Raw genomic sequence first — 14,954 nt, forward strand, 5'->3', positions numbered from 1 at the left:
ATTTTGTGAAACACAATTTGGAAAATGCTGGGCTGCAACCTCATCCAGAAGCTTAAAGAAGCTGCAAAACTGAACAACTTGATTTGGGGGTCAACAACACACCTCCACCCCAAACTTCTCACATCTAACTTCCAGGCACTTCCCACTGCCCCCAGTTCAGCCGTGTTTCTCTGTCCAAGAATGAGTGAGCTGGAAAACAAGGTACTGTTAAAGCCCTGGCAAAAGGTGGGTGCTGAGATATTCTCATACTCCGACGTGATCCTGGCCTGCAAGCTCCACCCGGCCATTTCCAATTCCTTTTTCCTTTCCTGTACCTCATCTTTTCTCCCTACTCTAGGACAGGGGCCCAAATTCCAATATTCCCCTGAGCCCCTGACTTCCTGAGTCAGGGGCTAATCAGTCCCCGTTGAGGAAAACAGCAAAGCTCCTTGGCCTCCCTGATCTGCGGGAGTGCTGTGCCCACTCTTATTGCACACAGGTGTGTACGGGCCCTTGCGGGGGCTTCTCTGCCTCTGAAACCAGGCTTTCCAAGGCTCTTCATATACTCATTTGCCATTTAAAATTCTTATTTTGTGAATTGCCTATTTTCCTACTCACGTATTATTTTTTCCTTATTAATTCCATGGTTAGAGAACCATGGAGAGCCTTGAGCTTCCTAAGGGTGTGAAATGGTAGGATTTTCTTTTTTTTTTTAAGATTTTATTTATTTTTTCATGAGGGACACAGAGAGAGAGGCAGAGACATAGGCAGAGGGAGAAGCAGGCGCCTCACAAGGAGCCCATCCTGGGACTTGATCCCAGGACCCCAGGATCAGGACCTGAGCCTAAGGCAGATGCTCAACCACTAAGCTACCCAGGTGCCCCTAATGGTAAGGTTTTGCAGACTACTACATTCCTGTATCACATACAACTCTTAATTTAAGAAAAAAATTAATGGGACCAATCTCCAATGGTAAAGAGTGGAACATCATTTGGAGCAAAATTTCAGGTAAGATCTAAAACCTAAGTATAGTCAGATATCATCAACCAATCTAAACAGTCACGACAACCCCCAGGGGAGGCCCTTCCTGGGACTTTAGGTCACCTGGCTGGTTCTCTCACAGCGCCCCTCCCTGGTTCTGCCAACTGTCACCCAAACAACATTTCTGAAGCTGCCACCCTGGCTGTCTTAGGAACACCATATTAGTGGTTGTTTCCTGTCACCCCTGACAAGTGGCTCCTGGGCCTTTTCCAGATCCCACCAGCTCTGCTTCCTTTTCCTCTTCCCCTCCGATGTGGAGATGTAGCAGGCAAGCCCCAGCACGTCTATGGCCCACCGCCTTGGGTCTGCCTTTTACCTGGTCAGGAGACTTCTCTCCCCCAGCAGCATCTCCCTGGGGCTCTGCAGGTTTGAATGAGGATTTGTCTAAAGGCCTAATTTGCTCAGAATATCTAATGCAGAGACGGCAAACAGATTTCATGTTGTTCATTAACTCTGACTGACTGGAAGTGGCTGCCTGGAGTGTGAATCAATTAGCCATGAGTGTGGGCACGTGTGTGCACACGAATGTGAGTGTACACACAAGTGGGTGTGTATGGGGGGGGCTAGGGGATACATGTCAGATATTTGCCACCCTTGATTTTAAGGAGGTTTCACTCACGCTTTCCATAACTAGAACTCGGGTTAATAACCGGGTTCTTCTCCTGGAAATTTTTCTCTGCAGGAGCTGAGAGTCAGGAAGCCTCAGCTAAAGCATCTGTAATTAAAAAACGCCCTGAAAGAGCTCCAGGGTAGGTGGTTCAGCAGCGCTGTGCTGCGGTTTCTGCCTAGAGAACAGCATGTGGGATGACGGGAGGAGCAGACTAGCTCTGTAGAACCTTTGCCAGCCTCTGCCAGACACAGCGGGCAAGGTCTGCCCTGAAGCTCTAGTCATGAGATGATGACCTGCCAACAAAGTGGGCTGAGGCCTCTGGAGCATCAGCCCGGTGGAGCGGGGATGCGGTGGGGGGTGGGATGGTGGGGAATGAAGGGCCCTAACCCGCCCTAGGCTTTCGCTGGGCTCTTGGAAACATGGGGCCATTATGATACTTTCTGCAGAGCAGAGCTCCACAGGAGTGTCCCAGGTCTAGATATGTGGCAGTTTGACTCTAGCGCATGTGTGATCAAAGAAGGCACAGAGCGTCTGCATGAGACCAAGGGTACATGACCTGGAGGGACGAAAGCCTCAGAAGAAAACCAAGGAATCGCTTTTGGGGCCTGAAATCACGGGGGCTCCAGTGATCACTCTTGTCATTCTACCCACACACCTGTTCTGGAGTAATCTTCTGAAGCACCCCTCCACATGAAGATCCAAGATTCCAATGATCCCTTTGTCACCCCTTGCATAAAGTTTATCATACCTGGTGCTCCCTCTGCTGGAAGCTCCTCCCCAGGTGCCCCCAAGGCTTGCTTCCACCCCTCCTCCCTCACTCAAACATCACGGAGCATCTACTCTGCTTTAAATTGTCCCCAGGGTGGTAGGCTGTGTAACAGCCCTTAAAGATGTCCATGCCTTAATTCTGGGGACCTGTGAATGTTACCTTATATAGGAAAGGACTTTGCAGATGTGATTAAATTAAGGATCTTGAGATAGGAAGATCATCCTGGATTATCTGGTGGGCTCAGTGTAATCACAAGGATTCTCATAAAACAGAGTCAGGAGATTTAACTACTTATGTGGGAGAAAGGTAAGATGACAGTGGTTACAGACAATGGAGTGATGCAGCTATGAGTCAAGAAGTGCCTCTAGAAGCTGGAAGAGTCAAGGACCAGATTCACCCTTAGAGCCCCCAAAAGGAACCTGCCCAGCCCACACTTTGACCTAGCCCAGGAAGGCTCACTTGAAACTTGTAGTCTCCAGAACTCTTTAAGAGAATACATTTTGGGGACCCCTGGGTGGCTCAGTGGTTGAGCATCTGCCTTTAGTTTGGGTCATGATCCAGAGGTGCTGGGATCAGGTCCCACACTGGGCTCCCCACAGGGAGCCTGCTTCTCCCTCTGCCCATATCTCTGCCTCTCTCTGTGTATCTCTCATGAAGAAATAAATAAATAAGTGATCTTAAAAAAAGAGGGAGAGAGAATACATTTTTGTGTTAAGCCACCAAGTTTGTGATAATCTGTTATAGCAGTTATAGGAAACTAACACCCATGTGTACCCACGCTACTCTCAGCCTCCTCCCGGCCTTGTTTCTTCCTTCAGCCTCCTTTGACACCTGTATTTTTCTTCTTAGGATTGTCTGGCTCCCTCACTAGGGTGTCAGGTCCACAGGGACAAAACAGCTCCTTGCCTGTTTTGTTGTGGACTCTAGTTCAGCCCCAGACAGGGGCAGCCTTTTCCCTCACTATGGCCCAAGCTCTCGTAGGACCTTCCTGGGCCCATCTCATCCCAACCTACAGGGCTCTATTCTGCACCTAGGATACCAGGGCCACCCTCCTTTCTGTCCGCTGGAAGCCCCGAAAGCTGGAAGGGGGAACGTGAGTGGCCCATGAGAGCCAGGGTGTGGTGTGCCAGGTGAGGCTCCGGTGACTGGCGGGCCCCATCCCACTCCTATCTGCCTAGGACAGTGGGGGCAGTGCAGTGTGGAGGGCTCGCAGGTGTGCCCAGCTCGGGGACCCCAGCGTCTCCTGTCTCCGCTTTCTTGTGCACAAACAGCAATGACACCATGACCGCATCAGCCAGTGTAGCCAGAGCTAAGCAAGATTAGTGAGGTAGTGGCTGATCCACTTTCATTCCAGTGCGGTATTGTTTACTTTTGCTTTGTGCTGAGCTGTGTGCTGGTAGTCCACTTCAGGGAAGCAGTGGGGCACAGGTTTGTCTCTGCCGTGTGCCCAGGGCAGGGGGCAGGCTGCAGCAGGCCCCTGCTGAGTAGGGCCTATTCTGGAGCCACACTCCAGGAATTCTGCTGCAAGGCACACTGGCCCTGGTTGCAAGGAAGGCTGGCCTAGTGCCGCTAACCCATCTGGAGAGGCCTTTCCTCACCGCTGGCCAGTGCCTTTCTGTTGGGGATGCTGGCTTAGTCCGTGCTTCTGACAGCCATTCTCTGAGAGGCTCTGAGTCCTCCGGAGGAGTCCTACTTTGCCTCTGCCCCCTGGACACGATGAGATAATCTCCTTACAAGTCAGGACATCAGCACCGAGAACCACAGTAGTATGATCTTAGGGCTGAGTCTATGAGGCCTCTCAGGTACCAGGACCTGAGTCTTTAATGAGGAGCTGGAAACCAAGGTGAGAGGTTAGTGTGTGTTAGGAGTGAAGTGGGAGTGAGCTGGGGTGTGTGTGTGTGTGTGTGTGTGTGTGTGTGTGTGTCTATTTAACCTGGTCTCCCCTGCAGCTGTAGCTGTAGAGTCCTCCTGTCCTTACCACCCCTCCACCCCCCACCCCCCCACCCCCGTTCTCAGATCCAGTCAACTGCAGAGTCAGTGCAGTGATGCCCTCTCAGAGCCCCCAGAACCCATCCCAGCAAGGGAAGGATTCTCAAAGAAGGGCCCTCTCACTTCCCCTTGCTCAGTCAAATTCATCCCTGGCTGGAAGGCCCTGGAAGGCTCCGTCTCCGGAACAAGAGGCCAGGGAACCGCTGTGACAGGAGGAGGGAAAGCTCTGACAGTGAGCACCCAAGGTGAAGGCTGCTTTCCAGAGGCGCCGAGAAGCCCTGCTGTGTGAAGGTTAACAGCAGAGGCCTCGGTGGTGGCTGTGAGGGGAGGGTCGGGTTGCTTACTGGCCCTGTGCTTGCAGACCTATGGCAACCTTTCCAAGCCTCAGTTTACTCATCTGTAAATAGAGGATAGTTGAGAGGACTGATCAAATAGGAGTGCTGTGAAGCTTCATTTACATGAGAATAATTATGTAAATGGATCGGCAGGGTGCCTGGCACATGCTTAGCACTCATAAATGTTAGCTCTAGTGATGACAGTGAGGGCGATGAGGACAGCTGTGGGTTCTGTGGCCCAAGGACTTTACTACTCTACCTCGTGTCACCACGGAGCCTCTCACTGTTTCCCCTGGGATGTGAGGAGGAGAGGGAGAGGGTGCTCCAACATCTCTGGGGCAGAGAAGACCCTGTTCCCCCCAGTCTGTGCTCTGCACTTGCTGTCTCTGGCCTGAACAACAGATCCAGACACACAGGAGGTGGAGGAGAGGCCACAGGGAGTGGTGAATCCCTTACCTTGGTTGTCGTAGGACGTAATGACCTGGGTCGGCTGAGGGTTCTGTTTCTCCGCTAGGCTTCCTGTTGAGCAAGACAGAGAGAGAAGGACCTTCAGTGACCACTGGGACCCTGGTGGAATTTGCCCCAGGCAGAGCAGGGAGCTGTGTGTGTCTGCAAGAAAGGCAGGCTGGTGGGGGCTGAGCTCATCCCAGGCCTGGCCTAAACCTGTGCACACCCACACGCACATCCACAAGTTTAAGAGGCAAATGACTACGAACTCATGCACACACACTCTCACACCTCTCAGCAGGTGCCAGTGGAGGCTGGGTTTCTTCTCAAGAAGGTGGGGACACCTCTTGTGGGCTAAGTAACCGTAAGTCCCAACTTCAGTGTCGCTGGACTCAGGTGCCAAAGTGCAAAGGGATGCCTAGCTGATCATCACACCTTCTGTGGAGCGGTCTTCGAGGCTCCTATCCCCTATTTTATAGTCGATAGGCCCGTGGCTTGGACACTTAGCTTTTGACCATAGACCCTGCCCCCAGGGCCTTGAACCCCAAGTCTCCTGATTCCTAGATCAACCTCTTGCCTCCCTCTGAGAAGAATGGGGGCAGCCTGCCTTCTCCTCCAGTTTAGGAGTTGGGGTGGCTTGCAGTATGGCTCAGTTTCACAGAAACCTGCAGGACACCCACTATGTGAACACAGAGCTGTCCCCCAGTGGGGTCAGGCTACTGTGGAGAAATGCCCAGTTCCTGCCACAGGCCACGAAGAGGAAACCCACAGACTCACCTGCCTGTCCTATGGGAAGCAACATCTTTTCCTATATCTCTCCCTTTTTAAAAAAAAATAAATTTATTTTTTATTGGTGTTCAATTTGTCAACATACAGAATAACACCCAGTGCTCATCCCGTCAAGTGCCCATCTCAGTGCCTGTCACCCAGTCACCCCCACCCCCCACCCACCTCCCCTTCCACCACCCCTAGTTCATTTCCCAGAGTTAGGAGTCTCTCATGTTCTGTCTCCCTTTCTGATATTTCCCACCATTTTTTCTCCTTTCCCCTTTATTCCCTTTCACTATTTTTTATATTCCCCAAATGAATGAAACCATATAATTTTTGTCCTTCTCTGATTGACTCATTTCACTCAGCATCATACCTATATCTCTCCCTTAACAGCTGCTGTGGTGGCCTAGTCTTGCTGAGGCTGCTTAAAGGGGGGGGGGGTGTCGGGGGAGGGGTTGAGGGAGGGCCAGCATTGTGGCAAAGGAGCATTCCCCTGCTGTTACCACCCAGAAGGCCTGCCACCTTCTTCCCTGGCCTCCCACTGGTCTACATAAAGGCTGTCGGGCCTGCCACTGGAAGTGACCACTAGGACCAGGGCCTGAGCCTGGAAATAAGCATGCCTTTGGGGCTCTGGCCTAAGCAGATTCCATTCAGATGACTTCCCTTGTGCACCTGATCAGATCTGCCACTCAGGGCTTCCCACGCCTGGGCCCACGTAGAAACCAGTCAAGGTGGATAGGCAGGTCACTGAGCTGGGCTGGACTTGTGATCCACCTGGCAGGGTCTTGCCCTGGAGAACCTGCCTGCCCCAGCCTTCTATGAGCAGGCCCAGCCAGGACCCTCACCCCATGGGCTGAGGTCGGTGGGTCGGCCAAGGGCTAGGAGCACTGGGTGTGCCAATCCAGGGTGACACTGGTCTAGAGCTCTAGGCCAGACTCAGGCCAGGACAGGGAGGCTGCCTCCTTCAGGCACAGCTGGCTACATCTCTGCTGGGCTGGCGGATGAAGGAAACAGGATCCGGGAAGGGAATCCTCAAGGAGCACGATTGGCTGGCATAGCTGCTGTGGGTATTTATAGTCAGGGCTGCACAATTGGTTTCCCTGTGGCTATGGGGTGTCGGTCCCTGTGCTGCTAGGCAGACTTCGGCCAGGACCAAGGAAAGCAGCCAATCACAGCAGGGGAAGCCCGTTGCCAGGCAAGCTAGTGGGGTTGGCTCGGCCCAAACACCTGCTGCTCGGAAAAGTTTGGAGCAGTCCGGGCTCCCCCCACCCTGCCAACGCCCCAGCTCAAGGAGCACACAGGGCAGCAAGAAGGGGAACATGTGCCTTTTTGGATCAGTCCCATGTTCAGCCACATTTGTGCACACTCCACCAGCACAAGCCATCAGCTGCCTCCTCTGTGGATGAAAGCCATCCAGTTTCCAGGGCTGAGTGCCTTGGACACCAGCAAGGGGAAGTATGAACCCAGAATCTCACCATCAGAAAACATAGAGAAGCTGTAATTTTAATTTCTGCATGCACACAAATGTGCAATATGAAAAAAATAAATACAATTTTACTTTAAATTGCCTATATTTGTGGAATGGAGCAACTCTTACCTTTTCCAGGCTCTGTGGAGCCTCTCTCCAGGCCTCTACTTACCTGAAATTCTCAGTTCCTGGGTGATTTTTCAAGAACTACTTTCACCATCCTCACTTTTTTAAAATTATTTTTTTAAAGATTTTTAGTTTTTTTAAAGTAATCTCTACACCCAATGTGGGGCTCAAACCCACAGCCCTGATATCAAGAGCTGCATGCACCACCGACTGAGCCAGCCAGGTGCTCCATGATCCTCTTTATTTTTGTATTTTTCCACTAACATTCCCTCAAACCAGGGCCCTAACGGTGGTAAAAATAAGATATATTCACTATATTTCAATCTTCTCCTAATGTAATAACATGGCTGAGAAGACATAAGATGAATTTCAGACAACTCAAGGTAAGAGAGTTATAACAAATGAAGACGCTGTGTCTCTTTTGTTCCACCTCAACCCACTTTTCCACGTACCCACTTGTACACCAGCCAAGCATGCATATCTGCATAGGCTCTGTGCATTTTTGCAGCTGACAGGTTTCTGGTGGAATTATTCCTATAATTCTCATGTGCCTGCAGCATAGTTACACTAACTTTGGCATCTGCTTTCGTACAGCTAGAGCAGGTGCATCTACCATCCTATAGCCCTGAAGCAAGGTAAAGGAAGCCATCCCACCATGCATGCCCATTAGCCAGGACCCTAAGGGATGGTCTCCCGGGCAGGGATATGTCTTGAGGACGATCTGTCCTCATACACAGGGCAAGGGACACAGGAAAGCTCTTTACCTCCAGGATGTTGAAACTCAATTGCAATAAACATCATTATAATTATGATCACTAACGTGGCCCCATGAGGGCAGGGGTTCTTGACTGTCTTCATCCCAACAACTAGAACCCTGCCTGGCACAGAGTAAGCACTGTAGACCTTTATTGAGGGAATGACTGAATGAATTTACTTTTAGAATTTCATCCTTCCCTTTTGTTACCTTCAGGATGGTCTCAGTCAACTGGGGTCCTGGTTCCCCGTCTGTGGAGGGTCATGGGAGTGGTTTCTTCACAGTAGTATTTGATAAGCCCAGATCTGGCTGTGTCCTCTCTTGGGGCTCAGGGCGTGGAGTTCTGATTCTTACTAGAATTCTCATATGCCTATAGTGCTGTCTCACCGATGTTCGTTCTTGGAAGCTGGCCTAATGAATCTCTGAAGGGTACAGAATAAGGCCTGGTATGGTCGGTCCATGTATGGCATTCCCAGAGATGCCCTGGGCCTGTGGGGTGACAAACACCTGGCACCAGAGAAAGGAGGCTTTGGAAAGTGACTTCTCTCAGATCTTACTATATTGTGAATCTCAGGACAGCCAGGAATCACAGCACCCATCGCGCTAGGCCAGGAGTAATAATGTCCCAAAGCAGGCGACTATCCTCTCTGTTTGGAAAAATTTTCAAAGGATGGATGCCCTGCACGACATGGGCAGCCCTACCTCCAGTGGGAACTTACTCAAACCTAGCCATGCCGAATGATGATGTTAAGTCCGTCCCTATATGCAGCCAGTGAACAAGTGAGCGCTCAACCTTATGGCACTGCTCTCCTCTCCTCCCACAGCCTCAAGGAAATTGAGGGACCTGATGCCAGGGAAAGCTTTTGGGGGTCACAGAGGCTCCAGACTTGACTGAGTCATGAGCAGTCACCTTCTGAGAGGTGAGGTGTGTAGAGCCCATTTTCAAACACGTGAAATCTAATGCTTCCTATCATTTTTCCATGTGTTGAATGACAGAGATCAAAAAGAAAATGAAAAGAGAGGATTTACCATGCACATCATTTCCTTCGAATTTCTGCCATCTCCGGATTCCGTTTCCGACACCCTGGAGTCCTGTGAAATAACAGGGTCTGGCATGAGGGTCTTCATGGTGGGAAGACCCAGGCCAGTGAGTGATGGGCCAGTTGTTAACGCATCTGGGTTGAAGTGGGGCTGCTGGAACCCGGCTCTCTCGGGATTTGAGAGAAATCAAATCCCACAAAATGAGATGTACTTTAAAACATTAAAGCAAAATATTAAAACAGTAGTTTTCAAAGGTGGTGAGGTTGGTTATCAGGATCATCCAGGGAGAATTTTCACAATGCAGATGCCCAGTTTTCACTCCACATCTCTTTTGCAGAAATATGGAAGCATTACTGTGGAAGATGTTCACCATTCATTTTAGTGAATCTCCCACTTTTAGAGTCATGATGTGAGGTGGAGGGTGGGCAAAGACAGCCTATCCTTGTGGAAACTAGAAGTGATAGTTGCCTGCTCTCCCAGCCTCCCTTGCAGCTAGAGCAGGGACCTATGTGGCCTAGGCACAGCCAGTCAGATGCAGCTGTGTCTGGCTCTGTCTTGGGGCCTGGTGATGCAAGAGGGAGGGAATGGAAGCTCTCTCTCTCTCTCTCTCTCTCTCTCTCTCTCTCCCTCTGTCGTCGCGGCTGGAAGTGGTAGCTGCAAGGTCAAGTTCCTGGCACAGAAACGGTGTATGTCCTGGCAGGGAGCAGCTGCAATAAAATCAAGCTCCTGGTGAGGAAGGAGTACCTAAGGTCCCTTGGTGGCAACAGAGGTGTCTTCACCAGACCAGCTCTGCTGTGTAGCTTATGGCGCTTTTCCTGGAAGATCGGCCTCCAGCCTGGATCTCCAGCCCTTGCAACCGTTGCAAGCCCCCAGTCCCTTCCCGATGCTCTTCTTTTCTGCAGTCAGTATCTGGGGCTAACCATTCAGAACCCTCACTGACACATATGTGGAGTGGATTGCACACATATTGACTTAAGGGATGAAACCTGACTTGGGAGCTCTTTTAGACTTGGTGCAGGCAGCTGTAGGCCACCTCCTCCATGGCTGGGGGATACATGATAGGAGGCAAGGGTGTCCATGCATGCTTTTGAGAAGCACGGCATAAAGGAAATGGAAAGGCCATAGAGGAAAGAACAGAGAGCACCTGTTGGCAACCCAAAACCCAAAAGATAGCACACGCTATCTTTGCCTCCTTGTCCCTCTGACTCTTTTCTGCCACAAGGACACAGCAGAAAACCACCCAATCATATTTTCACTCCGTCCTCCGCATTGTGACAATAATGGAGCTCAGGCCCTCCTTTGCAGAGCCAAGGACCTGGGCTAGAAGAGAGACAGGAGGAGATGCCTGGGGATCTTGTACACCAAGAGAAGGCCTTGGAACAAGCTAGTTTAATTCAGTGTTCCCCTGCCTTTGGCTGTGTGGGGCCATAGGTCGACTTAGCCAGGGAACTCCTGGACATCATCACTGCCCAGCAGGCTTGGAGGCTGGGCACTCTCCCTCTTCTCTGCTTTGGTATAGAACTGTCTGATTGTAAATAAGTGACACCAGTCTCTACACTGGCACAATGTCTGGGAGAAACCTCCTTTCAGGAAAACTTTGGAGACAAATGGCAGAAAGGGCTTGGAAAGCAGGGCCTTCTTTCCTTACGTCATGGTCACGAGTGTGAAATGCATCAGTGGAGTCATGTAGGGTTTGTGCTAGGGGTCGGACACCTCTGGGAACAGTCCTGATCCCTGGCATTTCTGGGGCTTCCCTGTGTTCCTGGAGCTTTTAGGAGAGATGCAATCAGAGTGGGGAAGGGAGATGGGACTCAGGCCGACCCGGAGCTGGGCCTCGTGGGGGCCCTCTGGCCTCACCACACACTGGGGATGGCCTCTGGACTGTAGTTTCTGGAGGAGAAGCAGCTTCTTTTCAATCAAGGAGTGGATGGCCTCTGCCAATTTTCTCATTACAAATACTGGGGTGGCCCCTTTCCACCTCTCTTGGGAGCAGCTCTGAGAACGAAAGAACCAACCAGGGGCTTCCCGGGATGGCCCGCAGCAGACACAGAACCAACTCAAACAACTTCCAGCCCCAAATCCCTCCGGAGACTGGAGTACCTGTCAACACACGCAGTTCTCCACAATCTAATTCCTTCCCCGGCCTCCCCAAGAGGTCACCAGGAATTATGGGGCAGCTTTGGCCTGTGTGACTGGTGGGGTCAAAGCCAGTGGCCGCGCCAGTGCCTCAGCATGGCAGATGGAAGGCGGGTGTTCAATGCACACAGGGCCTCTGCGGACAGAAGAGCCAGAGGCAGACTCAGAGGAGCTCTGGAGCCGGAGGGCAGGCAGGAGGCAGAAGTCATTTTGCCACATGGGCTGTAAAACATCACTCCCAAAGCACTGGGCCACAGTCAGTCCAGCACAAACCTCACACCAGCCCCCAAGGCAGCTCGGGAGGGCTTTCTCACACACCTAGGACCTGTGGTCCCCCAAATTCCGAGAGGCTCGTTTAACACCTGCTACTCTCCATCTCTATTGTCTTCAGCGAGTCCTCTCTGGAGATTACAGGGGCCTGAGTGCCGCTTTCCACCACTGCTCTATAAGCAGTCACTTTACTCTTCCAGCCTATCCTTCCTCAGAAAGTCTGTAGGAAGAGTAAAAGGAGTAGCTCGGTGAGAGTGCAGAGAGCAGATTTTACGCTTCCCCTACCCAAGCCTGGGTGCCGTTTGCACCGCCCTTTATACCTTCTACTGTGGGACGCTGGGAGAGGCTTCAGGAAAGGGGAAACTGAGGCCAGGAGTTGTGCAAGGACACGACGGGAGCTCCCGGTCTGAGAGTCTGACTCGGCGCCCAGATTCCCCTGGCTCCCCCCCGGGCGCTCTGCAATGTGCCGTGTGAGGGGCAGGCCTGGGCCGCAGCGCAGGGTCAGGCCTGAGGCTCCGGCGCCCTTCCTCCAAGGCATCTTCCAACCCTGCGGTGCACCCTTCGGAGAGTGAGTGGCCCGGAGGAGGCTGGCTCCGGGCGGGTGACGGAAGCACCGACAAGCCCGCGCGGGGAGTCAACCCAGGGCAATCACGGGGCTGCGCGTTGCCACGGGACGCCAGGGCCACGGCGCACAGGCGCAGGCAGCGGCGGGGAGAGGGTCGCTGGCGCCGCGCTCGGTCGGGGGCGCGTGGGGCGCGTGGGGCGCCCCCCGGCGGGCGGGCCCCGGGGCGAGGAGGCCGAGGAGGCCGAGGAGGCCGAGGAGGCGGAGGAGCGGGGCCGGGGGCCCGGGCGGGGCGCGCGTTACCTCCTCGGCGCTGCGGCGGCGCGCCCGGGTCCGCCTGCCGGTCCGAGTGCGCGCCCTGCGCGGCGCGCCGCTTCTCCGAGTGCACGATCAGCAGCATGTCGATGGACACGGCGTTGCTGTCCTTCTTGAGCTCCATGGCGTCGCCTCGCTCCCCGCCGGTGCGCCGCGGCCGCTCTCGAGGCTGCCTGCGCTGCAAATGGCCCCGTGCGCGCCGCTGCCGGCGCGGGACGCGGCGAGGGCGCGGGAGAGGGCGCTCCCCCGCCGCCGAGCCGCCGGGCGCCGCGTTTCGCTGACTCTGCCAAACACGCCATTAGGGCCCGCCCGGGAGGGCGCTACCCTAACGAAGCGGCTCTAAGTCACCTTTGAAAGGAAATCCCCAGCCGAGCCCTGACCTGCGCCCGGGCCGCGCGCCGCACAGCCGCCGCTGCAGAGCCTCGGCTCCGTGCGCCCCGAGCTCGTCCCCGGCTCCCGCCCCGTCCCCGGCCAGGGGCTTCCCGGGCGGCCCGCAGCGGGCACGGACATCGCGCGGTGCTGCCCGCAGTGAGAGCTCGGGAAAGGAACGGCAGCCCCGGTGGCCCCACTGCTTCCCGGGGGGGGGGGCGTTGGGGAGGTTGCGGGCCTCCTCCGTAAGAGGGAGATGGGCAGGGTGTTGGGGTCAGGACCTCTGCGACTGCCGCTGCACGGGGACTTGGAGCGTGACCGCTGGGCACCAACTTCACAGTTCTTTCTGGCTTGCGGTGGAAGTCTTAACATCTCTGTTCCTTCTAGAAGCCTGGCTCATGCTCGGTGGGCCGGGGGGAGGGGCAGAGGAGGAGGCCGGGGCAGGGAGCAGCCTGCCCGCTGTGCTCAGGGAGCTGGACCTGAGAGCCCATCTATTTTTAGTGGGGCCCGGCCAGGCCAGCCAGCAGCGGCAGCAGGGCCTTTGGCTCCCGGTCTCGGGACTGTTTACAGCGGCATCTGCCTGCTGGCCCTTGGCACCAGTGGGCCCACCCAACCTGGGCCAGGCCCCCACTTAAGTTTCCGCCATTAATAAATGCCGAGCACAAGGAAGCCTTTGCTCTGAGACCCTTCCCATCGCAGGGTGATGACCCTGCGTTGCAGCGCGGTCCTTGAGAGCTCCTAGCTCCTCCTTGGCTGCGGATGACATATTGTGCTGGATTCCAGTCCTAGCTCTGCCAGCTGCCCATGTGACCATGGACAAGCCATATCCCCCCATTTCCCCAGCCCTCTGGTGGGCACGGTACAAGTTCTCACCGGGCTGTTGTGAAAATGACATGTGCTTGAGGGGCTAGGTGCATAGTACCTGGTCTCCAAGTGGCAGGTGTCATTCATAACTCATTTTAAGGATGACGGAAAGGATAGGTGAAGTGACAAGTCAGTGATGGAGTTGGGGGGCCATGCAGACACACCCTCAGATTCTGAAGGCCTTTCTCCACTGATTGTGACTCACCATTTATCTGACAGTAGAGACCACCACCTTGCTGTGTCACCACCACTGCCATGCTCACTGGGCATCTAATGAAAGATGTCAATGGTTTCTAACAGTGTTGACTTGGAATCCCTAGAGAGCTGAGCTTTGGGACTGGTGGAGGCAGGTGGGTGACTCCCAAGGCAGGTTTCCTCATGCAGTGTGTCCTGTCCTTTACTGTCACGTCTACGTGTGTGTGCGTGTGCACGTGCCCGTGTGCGCCCACCTGCCTGAGGCTGGCTGAGCCTTGTGCTCTCTACATGCCTAGGAAAGTGAGAACTATGGATTATTGAAAGTCCCTGGGGTCTTGGAGATTGCCCAGGCATCATCCCCTCATCTGACCCAGGACAGTGTGTCCTACCTCCTTCTATGGTGTAAGTCCCAACAGAAGCTTCTGGGTAGCCCCTCTCATTCAGTAATGAATGAAATTTGCCTGAATTTGTACTCCCATCCATCTCCCTTGTCCCCCCCCCCCCCGGAATGTGTCACTGATGGGAGATTGCTCACTTGGCATCCCTTTCCAGACTTGTCTCTGAAGGAGAAGATGATGACCTGGGGGTGTATCAACCTGAGGTCCAGGAAGCCATTCTAGGGGCCTCTTGCCTCTTTAGGATATCAGATCCTTTGGAGTGGGGCTTCTTGTCTGTAGCACTACAGACATTTAGGGCCAGAGAACTCCTTGTTGTTTGTAGGGGGTGTGCTATGCATTGTAGGATATTTAGCAGCATCCCTGGGATCTATCTACTAGATGCCAGTAGCACCTACTTCCCAGTTGTGACAACCCGGAATGTGTCCAGATGTTGACGTATGTTTCCTGGAGGACAAAAATGCAGGCAAAACACTGCTTTGGAACAAGCCCATGAAATAGGGGCTGTGTTACTTTGT

General features: G+C 53.6%; 1 protein-coding gene across 3 annotated transcripts in view; it reads right to left on the minus strand.

The window, feature by feature from the left end:
• Window positions 1–12,870, minus strand: part of KY (kyphoscoliosis peptidase) — a 48,868-nt gene extending 35,998 nt beyond the window's left edge. For 2 of the 3 annotated variants that reach the window (XR_008663956.1, XM_055321590.1), the window contains exons 1-3: window positions 12,602–12,870; window positions 9,319–9,381; window positions 5,180–5,242 (exon numbers count right to left, since the gene is read on the minus strand). Coding sequence is in view for 2 of the 3 variants with exons in the window: in XM_055321590.1 (XP_055177565.1) it covers window positions 5,180–5,242; window positions 9,319–9,381; window positions 12,602–12,737 (262 nt within the window). In the remaining variant the exon portion in view is untranslated. The remainder of the gene's footprint in view (window positions 1–5,179; window positions 5,243–9,318; window positions 9,382–12,601) is intronic. The other variant, XM_055321592.1, reaches the window with a different exon arrangement.
• Window positions 12,871–14,954: the final 2,084 nt, after the last annotated feature.

Source organism: Nyctereutes procyonoides, unplaced genomic scaffold (assembly GCF_905146905.1).
Source record: "Nyctereutes procyonoides isolate TBG_1078 unplaced genomic scaffold, NYPRO_anot_genome, whole genome shotgun sequence".
NCBI lineage: Eukaryota > Metazoa > Chordata > Mammalia > Carnivora > Canidae > Nyctereutes > Nyctereutes procyonoides.